Here is a 23512-nt window from a genome sequence, read left to right as displayed (position 1 = left end):
ACATCTGCACTCATAGACTGTGGAGCCGCTGGTTGCTTCATGGATGTTGAATGGGCGCAGAGGAACAATATTCCCTAGGAATTAAACAATGAAGCACAACCAGTGGAAGAGATAGATGGCTAACCCTTAAATTCTGGACAGATAACAACACACACTCTACTTACTCTCCTAAAGATTACCAATCATCTGGAAATCATTGTGTTTGACCTAATCAAAGCCGCACACTACACTCTAGTTTTAGGCATGCCATGGCTCCAGTGTCACAATCCCGCTATAGATTGGACATTCATTTGGTGCATCTCTCATCTCCCTTCTGTAAGGAGCATTGCTTCCTTTCCACCATATCGACTCAACCTGTTACCTTGAGCTAGGAACATTTGGCGAAAACACCCATTGGTAATATTCAGTCGGTTCCAGAAGACTATCATGAACATTTTTATATATTCAGAGAACAACCTGTGAAGACACTGCCACCTCATCAGTAATATGACTGCGCCATCAATCTGGTTCCGGCGTCGATAGTTCCGTTTGGTCGCATGTTCGTACTCAGAATCTGAAAAAAGGCTCCCCTGGAGTATTTACACATCCATCTATAGAACGGCCTCATTACCAAATCTAAAGCACCATGCAGGGGGGGGGCGTGGCTAGGCGCCGAGGCAAGATGGCTGCCTAGAGGATCAGCTCCGCCTCACATAAAATTAATATTGCATTAGGTAACATTTTATTTAATTAAACTTACCTTAATCTTCGTGTCGAGCGTTGTTGACATCCCGCTCTCACTCGGTGGAACTTATCCGCGGCTCCGGCGTGCAGAAAGGCTCCACACGCTGCAAGCACCTCTCACAAGCTTCCGCATCGGACGTACGTCGGAACGCGAACCGCCCCTCGTGAGGAGAGGAGCGGCGTTCCTTATCAGCTGACAACACGCACTGGGCCTAGACTTCAAGCACCTTCCTACGGGTGCGCCACCTGCTGGAAATCAAGATAAAGAAACAAAATAACAGTAAGAAACAGTCTTAAAGCGAACTTACTAACATATTACATGAAAGCATACTGAAGGTAAAGGTTAAAAAAAATTAAAAAAAGGATACTTTTAAAATATTAGAAAAGACGGAAAAGTTTGATTAATAACAGTGGTAACACAAGTCTTCAACCTTATTTAGAAGACTAAAAGAAATTGAAGGGGCTGCAGGCTACATTATAAAGTCATACAGAAAATTATAATACTGAGCACGTTATTCAGTCTCCCTTCTGCAAAAACCCATCTCTCCTTTAAATTTTACATCACTGCCATGCCTTCTTGCTGAACTTTCCTATATTGTACAGTCAGACAGGAATATAATCATACAACCGGTTTATTCCTACAGCTCCACAGGTACAAACCTCTATTTTTGGATAACCGCTCTAAACAACAAATCTATTGTAATCTCCAGCAGTATAGGCCTTATTATTCTGGGTTTTTCCATTTTTTGGTCTCTCTAGCTCAGAGTCAAGCTTTAAGAATAATATGGATGTAATAATTATATACTACCTGTCATCATAAATATCTTCTACAAAGAATCATATGCCATAACTACTTATACTTGTTAACATTTGCTCAGATATGGCAACCAGCAAAGCTAACCAAAACAATGGCACCTCTTTTAAAGATGCTACCTCCTCTTCAACTACTCTGAAAAGACCCAAAAGTGACTCACCACCTCCACTAGGTATTTCAGACCCAGCTATTAAAGCCATTCTTGCTGAAATAAGGGCACTCAAACCCTTCATTGAAACCACAAATACTAAGCTACAGCAACTAGATGAAAGGTGGATGGGTGTTAACAACAGAGTGGAAGAGGCCGAGAAAAGAATTGGCGTGCTTGAAGATATTTCTCCAAAGGTTACGCAATTGGAGAAATCCATTAAAGAACTCCAAAAGCATAATGAAGACTTAGAAAATCGCAGCAGGTGCAATAACCTACGCATTTCAGGCCTTCCTGAAGGAGCTGAGGGTACTGACCCCATTGTCTTCCTACAACATTTTTTACTGGCCATACTACATTTGCCTCTGGAAACTACTTTTAATATACAACGAGCCCATAGGATTGGTCAGCCCTCGGTCTCTTCATCATCTCGTCAGACACCAAGAACACTAATATTTTACCTTTTGGAATACTCTCAACTACAAATTATTATCTCGACAGTTAAAGAATGTAAATCTCTCATTTGGCACGGCAGTAAAATATTTATCTCACAGGATGTGGCTAGAAGTACAGCACAAAGAAGAAAAGTTTTTTTGGCATTCCGTCCTGCTCTAAAACAACTTAATGTCCGCTATGGATTGTTTCACCCAAAAGTAAAGTAACATATGAAGGACGCTCTGCAGTACTTGATGATCCTGCCGACTTAAGGCTCTTCATACAATCCATTAAAAATGAAAACATGGACACCTCCTCTCCAGCTGAGGCTTCAACTTCACCCACTACTTGAAACCAAGTCTCAATTATTTTACTCTTATATTCTTATGTTCTTATTTACCTAATGCAATGATATTACAATGAAATTTATTATGTGGGGTGGGTGCTCTTTTGGGTCCCTCTTCCACTGGTGGTCGCTTTTTTCTAATTAGCGACCCAGTTGGCGTTTCCTATCCCCTATTTATATTTCCCTACAAATCCTTCTCTCATGTCCTGTTTGATCTCTAAAATCATTCATTTGACATGGTATACTCCCCTCCAAGGTTTGATCGAACCCCTTTCTCCCCTCCCTGACCACCTATGTTCCTTCCTTCTGTTTAAATATTGGGGTATATATAATTTTAACCAAATGACAAATGTTATATTTTTATTATCGCATTATAGCTATAAGTTGTATGAATACCAAATTTCTTCTAGCTAAATGATCTTTAAATGCATAACATGGAACATCAAGGGTTGTAAGAATCCTATGAAAAGATGTAAAGTCTTATCTTGAATAAATTTAAACCAACAGTAGCCTGCCTGCAAGAAACACACTTATCCCTCAAAGAAACAATGAAACTTAAGTCTCTTTGGGTGAAGGAGGTTATCTCCAGTCCAGCTATATCCAAGAAAAATGGAGTTGCTATATTAATTAGTAAAAAACAATCCTACAAAGTTGTTGCCCAAGACGCAGACACACATGGAAGATGGGTTTGGGTAAAACTTTTAATTGACACGACACAAGTATCAATTCTCAATATTTATGGACCTACATTACCAGACCCCTCCTTTTGGAATAATATTAAACAAATGATTCTGAAAAATAACTTCACCAATTTGATAATGTGTGGTGATGTCAATCAGGTCCTAGACCCTTTTTTAAATCGAAAATCCAGCTGCATGTTTAAACCCAACAAAACTCACAAATCCTTTGTGAACTGTCTAGGGGAAACAGGACTAATTGATTCTTGGAGGATATCTCATCCTACACATTTGGATTATACCTTCCATTCCCCCCTCACAACACATTATCACGTCTTGACTATATCTTTGCTACTAAGACCCTATCTGGATCCATTATAGACTCCAAAATATCCAACATTATTATTTCTGACCACGCTCCGGTCGTCACTTCCTTCTCCTTTACAGATATAAACAGAGGTGCTTCCAGATGGAAACTTAATCATTTTCTTTTAAATGATTCAAAGTCTATTCAATCTATTAATGCTTTCATTCAACAATATTTTAATGACAACCAAGACCACGATACCTCCACTGTCAATAATTGGGATGCTTTCAAAGCGGCTCTTAGAGGTCATATAATGGCCCTCTCAGTCAAGAATAAAAAAATTAGAAAAAAACATCTTGATGAACTATATTCTAAACTCACTCTTGCAGAACAACACTACTATACGAACACTAATTCAGCAAACCTACGACAAGTTATTAAAATACACTTTGAAATCAATAAAGAAATCACAGAGTTAGCTGCGGGTACTATACTTAAATACAAAACAAAGATTTATCAAACTTCTAATAAGGCAGGTAAAATGCTTGCCTCCTATTTAAAAACCAAAATAGAAAAAGTTCAAATCTCTCACATCCAAGACAAATCAGGTATAACGCATCATCGGTCTGATGAAATACTGGAATGCTTTAGAAAATGTTATACCGATCTCTATACTCCAGAATGTGCCATCCCCAAACATAACATTGATTCCTTTTTGAACAACATCAGTCGAACCACCTACCCTGAAATTGATCTATCTCACCTTGAAAATGACATTACCTCCATCGAGATTACCAAAGCCATCCATGGCCTCGGAAAAGGTAAAGCACCCGGCCCTGATGGACTATCTACCGAATTCTACAACACATTTTCCCAATTCTTAACCCCAAAACTTAAAAAAACTTTTTTCATATTTCATTTCATGAAAATGTTCCTCCGGATCCTTTTCAGAAGCTCTACTTATCATTTTTCCAAAACCTGACAAAGATCCTACTCTTCCCAGCAATTATCGACCTATTTCCCTTATCAATATAGAAACCAAAATTTTTGCCAAAATACTAGCCAACAGAATAGAATCCTCACTCCCAAATCTAATTAAACCAGATCAAACAGGTTATGTAAAAGGACGTAACATATCCTCCAACGCCAGACTCCTACTAAACGCCATCAACCTTGCAGCCAATGACAAAAAAGACACTCCAGGTTATGCGGCTATTGCATTAGATGCTGAAAAAGCTTTTTATCATGTAGATTGGAATTTTATGTTTCAAACTCTACGTTGGCATGGTTGTGGTGAAAAATGTATATCACTTATCTGCCCCCAAATCCGCTATCTACTTAAATGGTCAGACTTCCTCCTCTTTTCCCTTACTAAGAGGAACGTGTCAGGGATGCCCCTTCTCACCATTATTATATATCCTCTCTCTTGAACCGCTACTTGAATTAATAAGATCTAACAAAAACATCCTGGGAATTCAAGTCGGTGCCTCAATAAATAAAATAGCCGCATATGCAGATGATATTCTTATCTTAATTAAAAACCCCAAACTTCACATTCCAAACCTCTTGAGTGCACTATCGCAATTTGGTCAGGTCTCAGGATATAATTAAATACACAGAAATCAGAAATTATGCCCTAAAATCCATATTGTCTTAAACACGACATTGACATTTTCGGCCTCAAATGGTGCAGTAGCTCAGTTAAATATTTAGGTCTTCGTTTTGCCCCAACTATCCCAGATACTATCAAACTCAACACTATAACACTACTGGACACCCTGAAGGATCTTACATCCAAATGGTCTCCACTCTACCTCTCCTGGTGGGGGCGTTTAGATACAATTAAGATGATGCTTTCTCCCATAATTCTATACTATTTGCAGCTCCTCTCCGTCCCATTATCCCTTTCCTTTTTTAAATCCATTTACTCGATACTACTTCCTTTTCTTTGGGGAAAAGGAAAAAGTAAAAGAATTGCTATGACTAAACTAAAAGCTCCCTATGACATGGGGGGCGTTAGATTCCCAGACTTTTAGTCATATCACTCGGCATTTCTTATAAAACAATCCCGTCAATGGTTCATGGATCCTATATCCGGCGACATCACGACTTGGTGTACACTAGAAAAACAAGTAGTTCAACCACATAATATCACTGATTATATATACATATTCAAACATTCATCTAAAAATATTTTGGATCCTATTAAAGCATCAGTAATAGCTCTACAAACATTTCTCTTTCCCCATACTATAACCCCCAATAAGCATCTTTCCCCATCATTATGGCATAATAAGAACATCGTAATTAATAATAAGAGCCTTAATCGCAAAACATGGATTCAAAAAGGTATCGGATTCATCCAACACATTATAGATGGCCCTTATATCCTCTCCTTCCAGCAACTCTCTACCACATTTAATATACCTCAGAAGGACTTTCAATTTTACAATAACTTAATTAATTCATGTCTTGATGCACTTGCCCAATTTTCTAATAAAATTCTTACTCCAGATGCCTTTAGACTAATGCACCTCACCATGGTTAGTGAAGTTAGAGCCTCAAAAATATATAATTTGCTCACCTCAACTTTTAAGATTTGCCCTATCCGTCTGAAATGGGAACTCGATTTAGGCCACATGTTTGAAGATTATATTTGGCTCCGCCTGTTTTCCAAAATTAAACAAATATCGGTGTCAGCAAATATTTCACACTATTATTTCTTCATTCATAGATCATTCATTACTCCGTCCAAATTGGCTAAGTCTAATCCGAATTATAATGCAAAATGTTGGACATGTGGCATATCTCCCACCACGTATATGCATATGTTTTTTGAATGTTCATATATTGTTAAATTTTGGCACGAAATTTGGAAGTTTCTCAAATGGATCTTCTGTGTTGATGTTCCTTTTTCCTCTGTTAATATATTTTTAGGAAGCTTAGCAATTACAATTTTTATCCCATCTGACTCTGCTAGACTTTATGATCTATTCATCTGTATAGCTTTAAAATGCATCACTGCTAACTGGAAAGACTCTAGTTTGCTTTCTACCAAAATTTGGTGGAACACTATTTGTAACACTCATAAATTGGAAATGTGCATGGCAAATAATCAAAACACAATTCCCAAATATAATGCTAAATGGTACTATTTCACCAGGTATCTTAACTGTTTAAATGCAACTGCTCATGGTACATGAATTTATACATTTATGTCTTCCTCATTATCCATAAGTCTATACTCAAACTGAAATGCCTGAACTACACAATATTAGAAATGATTTGATTATCCCTATGAAATAATATCATATACCCTCTCCCCCTATCCTTCACCCTCCTGTTTCTTGTGTGTCTCTTGTACGTCTCCCTGTACGTCTCCCCCCTCATCTCTATAATCTCTACACATAAATCACTTTTTACAGACTAGAGCTACAATTATTCATATACAAATTGTTATTTTAATGTTGGTGCTACCTACTATAGTTCATATTATATTCGTAGGTGAATTTGACAAATGAATTTGTCATATAGAAAGTCAATTGCAATTGATCAAAACATTTACTATGTTAATTCTTAATGGTTCTTGTTTCATATAAGTCTGTAATCTGTTGACATTTGTATCATTTTCAATATTTAAAACAATAAAAACTATTAAAATAGAAAGCACCATGCAGAGCATCGTTATTTTTTGTGCCCAAAAAAGACTGTAAAGAGCTCTGCCCATGTTTAGACTTCAGGGGCCTTAACAGTGTCTCTGTTAAAACAGATATCCTCTCCTTCTTGTACATGACATTCTGAAGGTGGTTCGAGGTGCAGTCATTTTTACCAAGCTTGACCTCGGAAGGGCCTACCATTTGCTAAGGATCAGGGAAGGCGACGAGTGGAAGACCACCTTCTGCACACCGTTAGGCCACTTTCAGTATAAGGTCATGCACCTTCAGTATTTCCGCAGTTTGTTGATCATATCTTCTCAGTTTTCCTATTTCATACCATGATTATACATCTGGACGATATCTTAGTCTATTCTTGGAACTCTTCGGACAATGATTGTCATGTAAAAGAGGTGCTGCTTAGATTGCAGAACAACCATCTCCAGGTGAAACCAGATAAATGTCTGGAGTTACAAGAGTGCCCTATATTTGATTCATATTATCCAGCAAGGGAGTCCAAATGGACCAATGTAAGATCCATGCCATTCAGAAGTGGCCTACAACTACCTACCTCCGTGAAGGATATCCAAAAGTTCCTTGGTCTCTCCAATTTCTACAGGAAATTCATTCACAACTACGCCATTGTTGTCCTACCTTTTGACTAACTTGCTAGAAAAAAGACGTTGTCTTTGGCAGACAGCGCTTTTGTTCACCTGAAGACTGCCTTCTCCTCGGCTCCCATCTTTAGTCAGCCGGATCCTTCATCGTCTTTCATTGTGGCGGTCAATGCCTCTGATAATGCCCTAGGAGCAGTCCTCCTGCAAAGACAGTTGGATTACATGGAACATCCTCTGGCATATCTATCCCATACCTTGTCTCGCCATGAAAAGAATTACACCGTCTTTGAAAAGGAACTCCTCGCCATCAAAACAGCATTCACTCAATGTGAATACTGGATGCTGGGTTCCTTTTAGGGGCCCAGCATGCAGTAGAAATCAGGACAGAACACAAGAACCTGTGCAACTTGCAAAATCTCAAGTGCAGGAAGAGCCGGCAGGCCTGCTGTGCCTATTTCTTTGTTCCATATGATTTCTTTGTCACCTACATACCGGGTTCAGCTAATCCTGTAGCTGATGCCTTATCAAGGAAAGACGCTAGTACTAAAACCAATCGACAGCCCCGAAGGAAGCTTCGGGGATCTAAAGTTTTCTTGTTTCATATCAACACTCTTATCCAGAGGCTCCAAGAAAGCACCTCTCTTTTTCTGAAGGACAACACTCATGCTACTCTGGAAGCTGGGGTCTCATAAAAAGGAGGGACTACTATGTAAGGAGCACACAATCTCTGTAGCCGATCCTGCTTAACAACAACAAATACTCTCGTTATGTCATGACAGTAGAGCAGCAGGACACTGTGGCACCTTACCTACAATCTATCTAATAGAAAGGTCATTTCCTAGCACTCCCGAGTAAGGATGTGAAACTGTACGTGAAGACCTGTTCCACATGTGCGCAAAATAAAAAGGTTAATCAAGCCATTGTTGGGAAACTACAACAGCCCTCTCTGCCTTCTCGTCCATGGGAAACCATTGCCACAGATGTTGTCGACCTACCACCAGCACAAGGCTGTACTGCCATAATGGTAACTGTCAATGCCTTCAGTAGACAAGCACATTTCATTTCCCGTCCCAAGCTCCCTTCTGCTGTGGAAATGGCCTCAGTCTTTTTAAAGGATATATTTAGTCTTCATGGCTTACCCACATCGATCATGGGACGACACAAGACTTACCTCTTGGTTTTAGGTAACCCACGTTTTAATATAGGCCTGTACTACACAAGTTGGTAGTGTGACTGAGGAACCAGGCTTATTTTAAGAGGGGTAATGTGAGCTGTAGAGCTGTACAATGAAATCAGTCAATACAAGTATCCAATTAAACACGTACACATTTGGTTATATAATACATTATTTATTTATACACAAAGATATTTAACACATTATTTAAAATGCAGTAATTAGCTGTACCATTAATCCCAAGTTAGGATTCAATTAAAAAAGTGAACAATAAAGCAGGTGAGTAATGTTCACATGTTCCAGCACCCGGAAGTGACGTCATTTGAGGTCAGTATAGCATTTATATAGTATCACCTTTGCAATATGGAGTTTATCAGGAAGGAAAGGTTAGGGTTAGATCAGAACAGACTGATCGGTTATACGAATAGTTAGATTCTCTCAAATGGATGCAGGCAGTCCCAGCATTAAAGTGTTGAACATTTAAAACCTGTAAGGGAACAAGCACTGCCAAAGCCAATAGGTTCAGAAGGCAGCCTTTAGGGAGCCAGGACAGCCAAAGTCAATGGACAAAGTCAAAGTTCTGATGCTCTTCTTCTTAGAAAAATGTTCTTAGATAGTTTTCAAAAGAGAAATCGCAGCAACTCGAGAGGAGTCACCTTTAGAAAGCACAAGCTGTAAGACCAATGCAGGTAAATTGAGGTCAACTTAGTGTAGGGTTAAATCGCACTCCCAAAGACAGGAAGCATCCCAAATGGCAAAAGGATAAAATACCTCAAGCCACACAGTACCTTTTGAAATGAAGAGTGTTCTAGCTGGTTGCCTTCATGATGCAATGCAGTAGACCCTTGTTCCTGGTCCTTGGTCATGGCGATGAAAGGGAGGATGACTGGCAGGCTCCTATGGCAGCACTCGAGAGAGGGACTTGGCACCAATGGATTTCTGTCAATTCAGTGGCTCTTAGTGGTTTTGGCACCTTTTTCTCAACACCAAAGAAGAACAAAAACATCTGGTTAGGATTTCCTTGATCCCTTGGTCATGGACTCTAGTGAGGGGATTCTGGATATGGATTACTTGCTTCTTTAGGCTCTTCTGGATGCCCACAAAGATTTGGCCAAGTTCAGATTTCAGAAGAAAATGCACTCACGTGGTAGAGGTATGGGTATTGGGCTTCTGCAGCCTAAGGGAGGAAGTCATCCTTTACGGGTCTTCCCTTTCGATTAGAAAACGGGGTTGGCACACCTGCAGGGCTTCACCGGGCACTTTGCGGTCCAGGAGGGTGCTGCTGTTGTCTTCTCTTGTCTTCTGCTTTGGATGTTGTCCTCCAGTGGTGGACTCTGCTCTTAGTCCCAAAAACCTTGCTCTTTATGCAAGTTCCCATTCATTCACAGCCCTAGGCTGTGAATCACAGAGCAGGTTGGCTGTCCTTCAGGCCAGCCAGCCAGCCAATTGGAACGGGTTTCACTCGGGCACACCAAAACCCAGAGGAAACTAACAAGAAAAGGCGAAAAAAGAAGACAGGGGCCATTTTAAGAAAATGGTTACCCTTGGGTGCAGCACTGCAGCTGAGCTACCAGCCTGCAGATACATGTCACTAGGTAGAAAAAAGAAACCACTGCCACCAGCCATTCAAGTGAGTTATTGTAACAAAATGTTACATAAGGAATGGATTGATGGAATTACTATGTAACTCTCCAGCATTCCACATAGAGAGGTGTATGCTGGACCCAAAAAGTAAAGGTAAGTAAGACAGGGGTTGTTAGGCAAGATTGTGTGCAGTACCCTTTGGGAGACTACAGTAACCTTGATCGCCTGTCAATAGGGACCCAAACGTTGGTCTAAGTCTGCAATACACAGGTTGGTAGTGTGACTGAGCAGCCTGGCCTATCTTAAGAGGGGTCAATGTGAGTAGTAGTGTGTTTACACAGAGATTCACAGTGACAAGTATTCAAGACAAACTCTTACACTCAAGGTTTCTTGATTAAACAATTATTGATTTAACAGTCAGTTCAATAAGCCTTCTTCAGAATGGAGCAATATATAAGCAACACACAATACACTTCAAAATGCACACTCTTAGCTTCTCTAAATCAGCAAGAACCCATTTGAGATGGCACACAGATGGTTCCTACACCATGAGGTGACTTAAATAACTAGGACACTGTGGACATTAATATATCACTGGTACATTTAGTGCAATACTGAGTTGGTGTCAATGAAAAGGGGTTGGAACTAAAACAAAAGGTTATACAAATATTTTGAAGCAGGTAAGTACTTTATAACCTCCAATGCAAAGTAAATTAACCCTTTCCTGGAGGAAAGGTAAAACACAAAGTTAGAGGTAAGTCTTTGAGGGAGCCAGGCCAGCCAATGTCAATTGAGCAAAACTCTAATTGAACAGAAGCACTTCCTGTAGGTAAATAAAAGTCTTGAACAATGTTTTAGAAGTCTTTGTAGAAAAAAAGAATCACAGAAGGGCCACAAGCTGGGAGTCTTGTGAAAGGCAAAGCTGCAAGCAACTCTGCAAAGGCAACCAAGACAAGTCTCAACTGAGAACAAGCAAGGCTACACAAGAGGTAAGTCACCTTAGTGTTCCAGTACCTTTGGTTAGAAGAAATGGTTCCAGTTGGCTTCCATTTCTGGTCAGCTCTGCAGATCCCGTTGTTCCTGGCCCTTAGTCATGGAGACAAGACGAAGGACGTCTGGGGACACCTGCACTGCAAAGGGAAGGTCAGTGGCAGCAATGGACAAACTTCAATTCTGCGTCGCTTTGCAGTTTCAGCTCCTCGCGTCTATAGCAAATAGCAACACCGTGATTCTCGGATACCACTTCAGACTTTCCTCGCATCAGGGGTCCAGCACTCTGCTGAGGTGGCACAGGCTTGGTCAGTCCTGCTTCCTGGGAGTCCAGAGGATCTTCCTAGAGCTTGCGTCTGACTTAAAGACACTCACTTGATTCTGGTGTTCCTCTTCCTGGCACTACGGTTCCTGCAGCAGCAAGGGAAGTACAGCCAGCTCTGAGAGGATTTCCAGATGAGCTTGTCTTGGGGTCGATTTGTCCCACCAACCCAAGGGGAGAAGTCAGTCTTTGCAAGTCTTCTCTAGTCGAGGCAAAATCAGCTTCAGCACAGCAGCAGGGCTTCCCCAGGCAAACCAATGGTCCAGGAGTTGCAGCAGGCATCTCTTCCAAGTTCTTCTTCGGCTTCCTTCATCCAGTGGTCGACTCTGCCTTCGAAGCCAAAAGCCTCGCCTTTTATGCAGTTTTCTCCCATTCATTCCAGCCTAGCTGTCAATCGCACAGCAGGGTGGCTGTCCTCCAAGGACAGCCAGCTGGCCACTCACCTTTGGGTGCATTCCTGTAACCAAGGGGATTAAGCACAGGGAGTTTCGCACACCTCCCTCACTTCCTGCCCCTGCCAGACATACTGGAGCCAGAAGCTGGCATCACTCATGAATCCCGCCAAAGACAAAATGAACAAAGGGACCAAACCTGGTTTGGCACACATAGTAAATCTCAAGAAGGATCTTTCCAAACAGAAATGGTGAAAAAAGACGACCAGGGCCATTTTGACAAAATGGGCACCCATTGGTGTCTTTCTGCAGCTGCAAGGGCAGCCCACAGTAAAATTACACAATGGTAGTAGAAAGTAAAGCCACTGCCACCAGCCATTAATTGTAGACAGGATAACATAAACAATGTTACATTAATACTAGACTAAGGGGATACTAAGTAACCCCTCCAGCACCTTATTGTAAAATAGTGTGTGCTGGGTCTAGAAAGTTAGAAATGTAAGTAAAGTCAATTTCACTTCACTGCTCTTGGAAACTGTAGTTTTACCAAGAGAAGGTATTTAAACCTCTAGGAAATCTAAGAGACTTCCCTTTGCCAGTGCACTGAAGGTGCTGAGTGCCACAATGTAAAGATGATGCCTATGGAGTTTGTCGGGCTCCAAAGTCAAAAGAAACAGAGTCCAAATCACAGAAAAATACATGAGAGAGTGGGAAAAAGGTCTCGCTCTTTCCAGTCCTAAAGTCCAGCAAAAAGAGCTGGGGGTCTCTAAGGTAAAAGGGAATTCGCACATTTCTGAGAATTCTTCCTAACAGGGGTAATCTTACTATTCTTGGGAATAGTAGTTCACCCAAGAAAATGTAGTTCAACATTAAGAGAAGTCCACAGAACTTCTCAGTGGCAATGCACACAAGGTGCTTTGTTTCACAATGCAAAAGCAGATGCCTATGGAGTTTACCAGACTCCATAAAACAGTAAGGAACATAGAAAATCAGTCAGAAAAACACATGAGTGAGTGAGAAAAAGGTCCCACTCAGGAGTAAAAATTAAAAAGCCCCAAGTCCAGTAAAAGAGCTTGGGGACTCTAAGGTAAAGGGGAATTGGCAGAGAAATTAAAATTCTCCCTAACAGAGGATCACAATATACCTCTATCTTTTGGTCTCTTCTTTGTGCCAACTTTGGAATAAAAATTCTCTTCTCAGGGTATCATCCCCAGACAAATGGACTCACTGAAAGGATTAATCAGACTATGGAGCAGTATCTGCAGTGCTTTACCCCCTCAGCACAGGGAGACTGGGTTTTCCTACTCCCTACCACGGAATTTGCTTACAATAACTCTTATCATTCTTCGATTAGGACTACAACATTTCATTGCGCCTATGGATTTCACCCTTCTGCTTTCCCACGACGTTTACCTCCTTCTGCTACTGTTCCATCTGTGGACCTTCACCTCACCAACATCTGTGAAGGACAAACATCTGCAACATATGCGAGAACAGATCAAGTCTTATGCCGACAAGCATCATTCCCAACAACCTACATATCAGAAGGGGAATATGGTGTGGTTCTCCTCAATATACCCAAGAGATTGTCTCCATCCAAATTCTCACCATTGTACATGGGTCCCTTTCGCATTGCACGTCATCAACACAGTCACTGTTAAGCTGGCCTTAGCTGTCTCTTGGAAGCGGATTCACCCAGTTTCCACTTTTCCCTGCTGAAACAATATTTGCCTGCATCTAGTCCGAGGAGACAAAGGCCGGCACCTCTGCCCTTGCTTGTGGATGGATCACCGGAATATGCTGTTCCCCGTATCTGTGACTCCCGGTATTTCAGGGGTCACCTTCAATACCTGGTTGATTGGACGAGCTACAGCATTTCTGAACGTTCTTGGGAACCGTGGAATCTTGGTCCGGTGGTCCTTGGGAGGGGGCATGTGTTAGAACTCTGACTCCCTGGGATCGATGGCCACTGAGCATGTTTTGTTGTGCCGTTACGGCTTTGGCCACTAGCATTTGCGTGGTCTAGTCTTTCTCAAGCTGGCCACTGGCGTCTTGCTCATGAGCATCTCCCAACGTGATAACAGTTCCTGAAGCAATCGGAGCACTGCAGCTCAACTCAGGTATCCTGCCTATTGACACTCCTTGTTCTGTTGCACACCTAAATTCTTCCTTGTCTTCTAAATTACTGTCTTCCTGTGATTAGTTACTCCTGCCTCCTGCATTCCTTCCTCGCTCCTACTGCCTGCAGCTATCCTCCTGTTCCCCATTCTACTCCAACTTGGATTGCCGCCGGCGCTCTCTTCCATCAAATAAAGCTGTTGCTCAGTAGCTTGCTGTAACATCACCCTCAAGCTTCAGGAGAAATCAACACAAGTGTTTTTTCTGGGTTTAACGCTTTTTCCCTCGTTGGGACCTGATGACTCGGTCTTTCCCTGCTTGCCCGTTTGGTCTGGACGACCAGGAGAAGGAAACAGGCTGCTTAGTTCACGCACCTCCCGGCTGTTCAGTCTACGCTGCTCGGACGGTAAATGAGCCTGATTCTCACAATTATATCAATCAGAGCCCCAAGGCAAAATGTACCTTGCAGTTGAACGCTACCCATCTATAATATCATGTCCTGTATACCCCCGCCCCCAGCATCCCTTTTCTACCCTCTGTGCTGTCCCTTATGGACCTGCATTGCCAGTGACTAGAGCACAGGCATGAGGGAAATGTGCACAACATACCTGGTTCCCTGTCATCCTTCCATAACAACCCAAAAAGATGTCTTCCATGATGTCACATCAGTTGATTTTGAATTCCTTAATCTTTTGCCTTAACACCACAGCTGCAGAATACAGCATTCAAGAAGGGAAATAGTTGCCAATGGCTTCCTATCAAAGCCATACACCACATATAGATTTACAATTCTGATCAGGACATGCAACATGTCTCTGTGTCCTCCTGTCGCTGTAAGCCCAGCCCCCTGTCTCTGTGTCCGTGTGTCACTGTGTTCCATTCCACCCTGTTCACGGGCCTGGTCTTGGCGCTTAAAGAGAACCATATCACATGACTACGCCTACTCTCTACTAACACCACCATATAACTAGAACACAGTTATACTCCTGATTAAATCGGTCTAGCTGTTCACATACGAATACGACCCCATGAACACCTCATCACCCTAATAAAACGCAGCTAGCCGAGCACATTCCAGCCTTCTTACTCACATATGCGTCCTTCAGGGTTAACGCAGCCAGAGCGGTATCAGGTAATATCCCCGTATATATGGTCGCCGTAAATAATATCGCCGGGAAAAGGTTGCAGCGATATTATATGGGTGACCATATATATGGGGACAGGGGCAAAAAAAAAAATGTAATCAAAAAGAAAAAAAAAGAAAACAAAAGTTTGGGGGTTGCAGGGGTGTCGCCCGCATGTTCCATGCAATGATGTCGCCACAAAAAACGGGCATTTTTCGGCTATATTTTTGCATGGCGAGATTTTTGTGGCCACATTATTACATGGAACCGCCAGAGCCCAGTCTGGTGTCCACCCACCAGACTGCACACATCCAACTGATATCTTCAGCACCACACCTAACGCTAGGATGTAGCTACCATCCGGCAATTACATCAGCTGCACACATCTGGTGCACCCACGCACACTACGACTCTACCTCTCTCTACTGACCAGAACTACGGTTCCCGAGGGTGTTCAACCTACCAGTGTTTTGAGGTCATACCAATGATATTTAGAGCGCTATGTAAATGCCAAGTAACGTCAAAGGGGTGACAGTCTCTTCATTCGGCCATCTGATGGTGAGTTCTTGCAAAATCGTGCCTAAAGTGGTGTTGGTACTATTATTTACAGATTGTGCCTGTGGGCTCAATTGAAGAAATATGCAAAAACCTGCTGGACAGATTTTCGCCATCAAAAAAAAGGTTTTCAAGTTGGATTAATTGACAACGGTTAGTCCAAGTCTGATATCGATTCTTTTAGCAGTTTTGGTGCAAAGCGAGAGAAAAATTATCACGTCCTTTTGGAATGTTTTGTGCAGATTTGTTTCCGGAGGCCAAAGTTAATAGCCGTCCAAAATTGCTTTTTTATTTGAAAGCTAAACTCAACCATAACTGTTGTCCCTCCCTTGACTCTGTAATAAATGTATCTATCCTATCTTTTTTTTTTTATACATGTATACCTGTCTTGGTCTGTACACCCATTTGCTATGGGTTTTTAGACTATGTACCGTTGAAAACTGCAGACGTTTGAGGGTTCTTTTGATATATGTTTGCATGTATAGTTTATTTGAGCATCCCAGTCATATGAATTTTAATAAGTGCAGCATATACATTCTTCATGCTTTAAAGGAATTTAGTCGGGGCTCCACATTGTATTGGCTGCAATGAAGTATATAATTCTGAGGCATGTTTTGATATTTTGATCCTAAACCTTCATTTTGTTGCCTGTGCTGCTAGCTCTGCAACCCTCCCAATTACATTCAAGTGCTTGGAGGAGAACAACGGCGTGGATAAACGTGTCACGCGCTTCGTCCTTCCGGTAGGCGCCACGATTAACATGGACGGGACTGCCCTCTACGAAGCCCTGGCCGCCATCTTTATTGCCCAAGTCAACAACTATGATCTTAACTTTGGCCAAATCCTCACAATCAGGTAGTTATTTATGTCGTGGGCTTGTCTGTGTGTAACCAATGTGGCCTTGCCTCTAAATCTGTAGCTCTGTGTTTTTTCTACATGGGACTTTTTGGATGTCTTATTGGGTCGGTTTGTATATGTTCCATTGCCTGTGTGTCTGGGGTAGGGATTCCCACATTTGCATGCACTATTTCCAGTGGCTAGGGGTGGGGGGGGGGGGAGGATAACGTCCTTTACAATGTGTGCCCTTGAAGTTAGTGGCCACACCCTCCGTATTACGGATGGCCCTTGCAGCCAATTCTTTAACACTAATATGCAGCCCTTACAAGGCAAATGGCACACGGTGCCATTGGAGCAGGCAACACACGTTGTCAGTCCTGCTCCAGTTACACAATTGTGACTGGATTCCTTCCCTTAATTCTAATCACTTATGAGTGCCCATTGCAACTGAATCATCTTGGTTTGATAACAATTACAATATTAGACTGCACACCACTACATTCTGTAAATAATTAGGCGAATACTTAAAGTGTAATAGATTATAGGTGCAGGTATTCATAGGTTTTCATTTAAGTGCTATCAAAGTAGATTATGCATGTTACACTAACTTCATTCGTGTAACCAATACTGCACTCGTGATGGGTAACCCAGGAGCAAACTTTCAGAAATAAGCTATTTATAGATGAGCCAAACAAGAGCAACTTCAAACAAGCATTTATAGAAGACACAAAGACAATTACATACATATTCAAAATATATTTCGAAAGCAAAAGTATCAGTCTAAATATTCAAAATAACATTATCTATATCTATACACAATCAGTATTATAATTCATAAACTTATTGTGTAGTAAATCAGAATTATTAAATCTCAGACATAAGTCCCATATCATTGGCATTGTCACTAACAATAATCTAGTTCCCAATCCCCTGCAAAGGATGGACTTGTACACCTATGCTAGATGTCCGAGAGGGATTAGTCAATACTGATTAATCGCAAAACATTTCAGGTGAACTGAAACTCCCTTCTTCAGTAGCAGATGATTCCAACTTCTTTTAAAATCCTGTAAAAAAAATCAAGTCGAAAAACGAATTAGTAAATAAAATGACTAGTTATCAAACAAGAAATTGTAGGAACTCTGAAAGGTCACTGGCCTTCTGTATAAGTAGAGTTTGATGCAAATTCAAGTTTCTTGGAAATATCAATCATATCCGCCTCAATCCGTATCCAAATCTCCGAAAATCAAGTACCTAAAACAACGCGACAATTTCAGTGAAACCCTCCCACTGTCATAGGTAGGATGCTATGATGGCTAAAGCAAGCAGAAATAAAATACCTCTTAAACTTCAAACCACAGCGCAGGGCTAGTGGTCCCTCTGCAACCGAGACTTGATTACCAACAGAATACTGCCGGAACCGCGGCAAAAAAACGCATTTCCCTTATATGGAAAAGCTCCACCGCCTAAGAAAAAACTAGAGCGGTAACTTTGGGTTTAGTGACAATAGAGCGTTTCGACCATCTTGTGGGGAGAGACAACCATGTCTGGACTTGGAAAAACTTTAAAGGAAACATTTATATGGGATTTGTAACATCAGTTGTTTACAATAGACTGTTTGCCTCAGTTCAAAGGAAAATTCATAGCAAGTTTAATTGATTAATGGAATTAGTTAGTTATGTGTGTAAGAAAGTTCATAGAAAGCACACCAGGTCCCAATATGTATTGGAGGTTAATTTATGAATTGTTTTACACACATGATTTTAGTGCAAAATGCACAGTCCTCGAGGTTTGATCTCAGGACTTCTGTGCTTACAGACTGCGCATTTGGCGTATTGGTGGTGCTGCCTCTTACTGCCTTGCATGATCTCTCCTGTGCAGTATCACCGCGACTGCAGCGAGTATTGGTGCTGCAGGCATCCCACAGGCAGGCCTGGTGACCATGGTGATTGTGCTGACCTCGGTGGGCCTCCCGACTGAAGACATCACGCTCATTATTGCTGTGGACTGGTTCTTGTAAGTATCTGATTTGTATCAATCCTGCCTTACTGCATTTTGAAGTTCTTGAGCAAAAGCATGAAATTCCTACTTGGCAAGGTCTGTCTAATGGGACTATACTGGCAAGATTCATTAAGGGCAATAACTTTACTGGGGCTGCACGTACTTGTGCTGCACAGAATTTACAAAATGCCTCAACAATGGAGCACATTTTGCAGAATGACACTGTTCAAAGAAAGCAAGAAACCCCAGTCTCACGCAATGTGTTTTACAAATAAATAAATAAATGAGGTCTTGCATGGTTTTGCCCTCTTGCCAGGGCCATACACTGTGGATCTGCAAAACTAGCACCTCCAAGTCTGAGATCTCCAATATTCCTGTACAACTTTTTTGTAAAGCCCTTTATAATATACGTCTGTAACATCTATTTTTTAAAAAGATCTCTTCCTTTAGACGTGGATTCAAGTTGAACCACTCGAGTTGTACTTTGTAGACTCTGTCGACTCCAAGAGATGTTGTATTTGAATGGGACTGTATCAGTACCCCCCATGTCAATGCAACCACGATTTCAGTGGAGCAATACCAGCACCTTTGAAAACGACTGTTGTACTTTACTGGATACTTATAGCACTGCCCACTAGGGCCCAGTAGGACTACTGTTCGTTCCGTGTGACAGTGCAAGCACCTATGCGCAGGGTTGCTATACCTTCATTGCAATAATGTCAGCATTATGCAGGAATGCAGCGATACGTTCAATGGGAAATTAAAAAAAACCTTTGAAACGGGACTGCTAGCCTTTGATGGGGCGGTACTGGTACTTATCCGGGGATCTGGTATTCTACTAAAAGGGCACTAACTGTATTCTCAAAATGGCTGCCATACTTTCAATGGAACAGCTGGGCTCCTGCTCTTTGAATTGGACAGTACCCATCCTTCTCTGCAGTTCTGCTATACCGATACGAGTCCATGGACAGCATTTTTCGGCAGGGCTGCTCTGCTTTAATGCAAGCATAAGTTCCATTTCTGAGCACAGCTGCTATACTATGGGACAGTTCCAGCACATCATCTGAATAGGTCACAGTAGTTTTACAGAACAATATTTGCACTTCCCCCAAGTGCTGCAAGACAGGAAAGTTCCTGCGCCTCTTAGTGGGGTTGCTATAGAATTAGTGGGGCTGTACCAACATGTATTGTCCCATCATTTGCCAAAGATTGCACTATTTGGTTGGTTGAAAAAGACTGAATGACACACTACAGTCTTAATAGTACCAGCATCATACACATTAAGTAACATCTGCCTTCAAATGAGCAGATAGTGCGTACCCATAAGAAAGTGTACACTTGAATTCCTAAAGTAAAATGTGTGTGACATTATTGGAAATTGTACATAGACCACTCCAAATGTTGTATTCCACACAAAGTAGTAGCTCGCTGTTATTTGATGATGCCACAACACGCACAAAGTATGCTAACAAATAATGTGGTCATGTTCATCTTTAAATGATGAAGGGTCCTGTCCAACACTGGTTCTGTTGTGCTTGTTCTCTATTAACAATTGATGATCATTTCACGCAGGACGAAGGGGTCTGTGTAACGTTCCATATTCGGGCATCTCCCTGTAGTTGAGGTGAAACCTATGAGCCACTGAGTTCTGTGGCCAATAACCTTTAACCCGTTGAACACACCAGCATGACGTTGTTTGGCCAGGGATCCGAAAGACTGGAACGTTTGGTAGAAATCCGTCCAATGGTTCAAAAGATATTTAGTGTGATTGATTTTTTTACTTTTTACTTTGGTTTTCCCATAGAGAAAATGCAGATTCAGGTTTTTGTTTCAATTGTGCTCGCGAGCACAAGAAAGCAGAGGAATGCATTCCTTTGGCAGAAATCCTCCCAGTAGATTTTAGTTTTGTTCAGTAGGTGGTGCTGAAATCGCTGCCTATAAAGTGAAACAATTGTGCCCCGGAAGTGAATATAGGAGCGAGATGAGATCTGATGAGAGACACACAGCTCTGTTTACCCATCCGTTGACTGCCCCTGCCCATTATAGTCCCTTTAGCAATTTCCACTCGCTACCTGCCTAAAACACCTCTCCATGGGATCTCTCTGAGCTGGCTCGATAAAGCAGTAAAAACGAACATTGTTCAGTTAAGGTCCCACCATTCTCATTTCAAAGCAGGCTACTGTGAATTAATGACATAATTGGAGCTTACAATTCTCTGCTGGTGCTCTAAAAACGTCTTTACCAAGTGTGCCTCCAGCCACTGATTTTGTAAGAGGTATGTCTGTGCAGGCATCTAAAGACCTGTGAAAAACAGGCATTGGTAAAGCCAATAGTTTTGGCATCATGGTATCCCAAGCACTGGTTCTCTCTAGCTTGGACTATTGTAACAGCCTCTTTCTAAATCTACCTGCCTCTACTCTCTGCTCTCTGCAACTAATCCAGAGCAGGACTGCGAGACTTGTCCTTTGCCTCAAGCCCTGGGATTTTAGCTCTCCAGCTCTGAAATCTCTCCATTGGCTCCCAGTGGATGCAAGGATTAAATTCAAAACCCTCTGCATTGTCCACAAGGCTTTCTGGGGTCTGGGTCCAAAATACCTTCAGCTATCTCTCTGCAAATACCTCCCCCCTCGAGCTCTTCGCTCCTCTACCTCCAACTCCCTCAGGGTCAGTCGTTTTTCAAATAAACAAACTGGGGGTAGATCTCTGTCTTCGGCTGGGGCCTCCCTCTGGAACAGCCTCCCTGCCACTCTAAAACTTGATGAGAACCATCTCCGGTTCCGGAAGCACCTCAAGACCTTCCTCTTTTCTTCTGCCTTCGCTTCCCCTCTCCCCTGCTGATCTGTTCTCTCTTGGCACCGTGCAGCTGGCCACCCTCTGTCCTCCGGGCCCAGGTACCTGCTCACCCTGCCACCCTCCCGCACTGCCTCCGGGCCACCCTTTGCACTGGGGTCTGTATCTGTACCCATACAGCCCCCCCCTTTTCTTCCTGCACTTATCAGACCTACCCTGTCTGCTGCCTTAAACCAAGCACTTGCAAATTGCTGGCTGCGCTACCATTGTTTGTTGCCTTTATTATGTATTTATTGTTATTTATCTGTTTCTCCTCTGCTTCACACTTTCCACTTCTCCCCCCTTCCATGCACTTTTCCCCTTCCCCTTTCCCATGCACTTGCACGTTCTCAGTGTCTCTGGGCCTAGTAAGATCGCTGTTTTGTTCTCCCCTGTTCCCCTCCCTTGCATTTTCGCGCTCTGACACACTTGTGTACGAGCGCAATAGAAAAAAAATATCAATATCAATGTCTATTTGCATTTATTATGCTATTATATACCCAGGTGCTCACACTATTTCCATCTATTGTCTTATATCCAGGTAATATCATTCTAGTAGTGCCTGGCTAATGCCTATATCATGCCGATACAATTGTCAAATTTGTTGGGTTTGCCATGCTTTTTTAAAGTACGTGGCGAATAGGATGACCCTGGCACCAGAATCCTTCATCTCCCATGATGCATTGTGTGTTGCTGAGGGACAGGTTATTTTCGGGAAGTTAATCACCCCCATTTCAAATTGTAATGTTTTGCTTTTGTAAAACACAACCCAGGGGACAAAGAGAAACATTTATATAAGTAGGCAGCTGAGGCCATCTAGTCAGCCATAACATGAAGAGGAACGCATTGCACTCTGTGCGTTCCACTGTGAGGAGAGCCTTATTTTGGCAAAGGTGCACTGGAAATCAGATAAATAATTAACTACAGTGAAATTGAAAGGGCATCTGAACAATCTTCTTGAAAGTTTAAAAACAAGCTTTGGCAGTGGCAACAGTTTTGGCTTTTGTGTAGACATAGAAAAGGTATTTGCCAGGCATTGTTGTAATGGTGCTAACTGACAATTAATGAAAGCAGCTGGAAAATGGTGGACATACATGGACATTTGATAGCAGTGCCTGGCAAATGCTTATCTAACACCCACACGCAAGCCGAAACTGTTGGCTTTGCCAATGCGTGTTTTTAACACGACTTTGGTGAAAGACAGGCATACTGGTTATAAATCAATTGGCTTAAGGCAGACCTGGTTAACACTTTTATTTACACCAGTAGTGCATTTACAGCAAAACCTAAACCATTAACTCTCAGAAGACTTTCGAAAAAACCCTGGCAGGCACTTCAAGTGCAAAGTTTCATTTTAAGGCTTAATAAAGCCAGCCAAAGAGATCCCTGGATGGTGCATTTTGGGTGGGTAGGGGCAGGAAGTGGGTGGGGACAGCGAAGGAGATTAGAATGCCATAGACGGTCAATTGTTGGATAAATGATCAAACACCTACAAGCTTTTGTCCCTCCTCATGCCATCTTTCCCTAGCTGTACTCATATGCATTAGTTCCTGCTCATAGGTGGTGCTAAAGTGCCATCTTAATGAATCACACCAATTTGTCAACCAATTCATATGAAAACTGAGATTCTTGATGTAAAAGAACTTAACACATTTAATGAACTACACACCTACACCTACCAAGTACATCAGTAGTATTTGCAAGGGAAACTTGTAAAGCTTCAGTCTGATCTGGTCTAAGAAAGACAGCTAGCTACTGCACTCCCTCATCATCCTCATCATAATCCTTGCTACTCGCCTTCTCATTCCAGTGCCTCACTAAACCTACTGGGAATCACACCTCTTTGTCACAGTCCCTCACTATTACCCT

The 23512-nt window shown here is 41.9% G+C and overlaps 1 protein-coding gene across 7 annotated transcripts in view; it reads left to right on the top strand.

Moving 5' to 3' along the window:
* The window catches only part of LOC138576642 (excitatory amino acid transporter 1-like), a 718046-nt gene that overhangs the window by 657920 nt on the left and 36614 nt on the right, over positions 1 to 23512 (top strand). For all 7 annotated transcript variants that reach the window (XM_069649577.1, XM_069649571.1, XM_069649574.1 and 4 more), the window contains 2 exons: positions 16640 to 16834; positions 18695 to 18829. In XM_069649577.1, coding sequence (XP_069505678.1) covers positions 16640 to 16834; positions 18695 to 18829 — 330 coding nt within the window. The remainder of the gene's footprint in view (positions 1 to 16639; positions 16835 to 18694; positions 18830 to 23512) is intronic.

Source organism: Ambystoma mexicanum, chromosome 1p (assembly GCF_040938575.1).
Source record: "Ambystoma mexicanum isolate Mex_15411 chromosome 1p, UKY_AmexF1_1, whole genome shotgun sequence".
NCBI classification, from domain to species: Eukaryota; Metazoa; Chordata; class Amphibia; order Caudata; family Ambystomatidae; genus Ambystoma; species Ambystoma mexicanum.
Note: the sequence above shows the minus strand (reverse complement) of the source record. Positions and strands in the feature narration are given on the sequence as shown.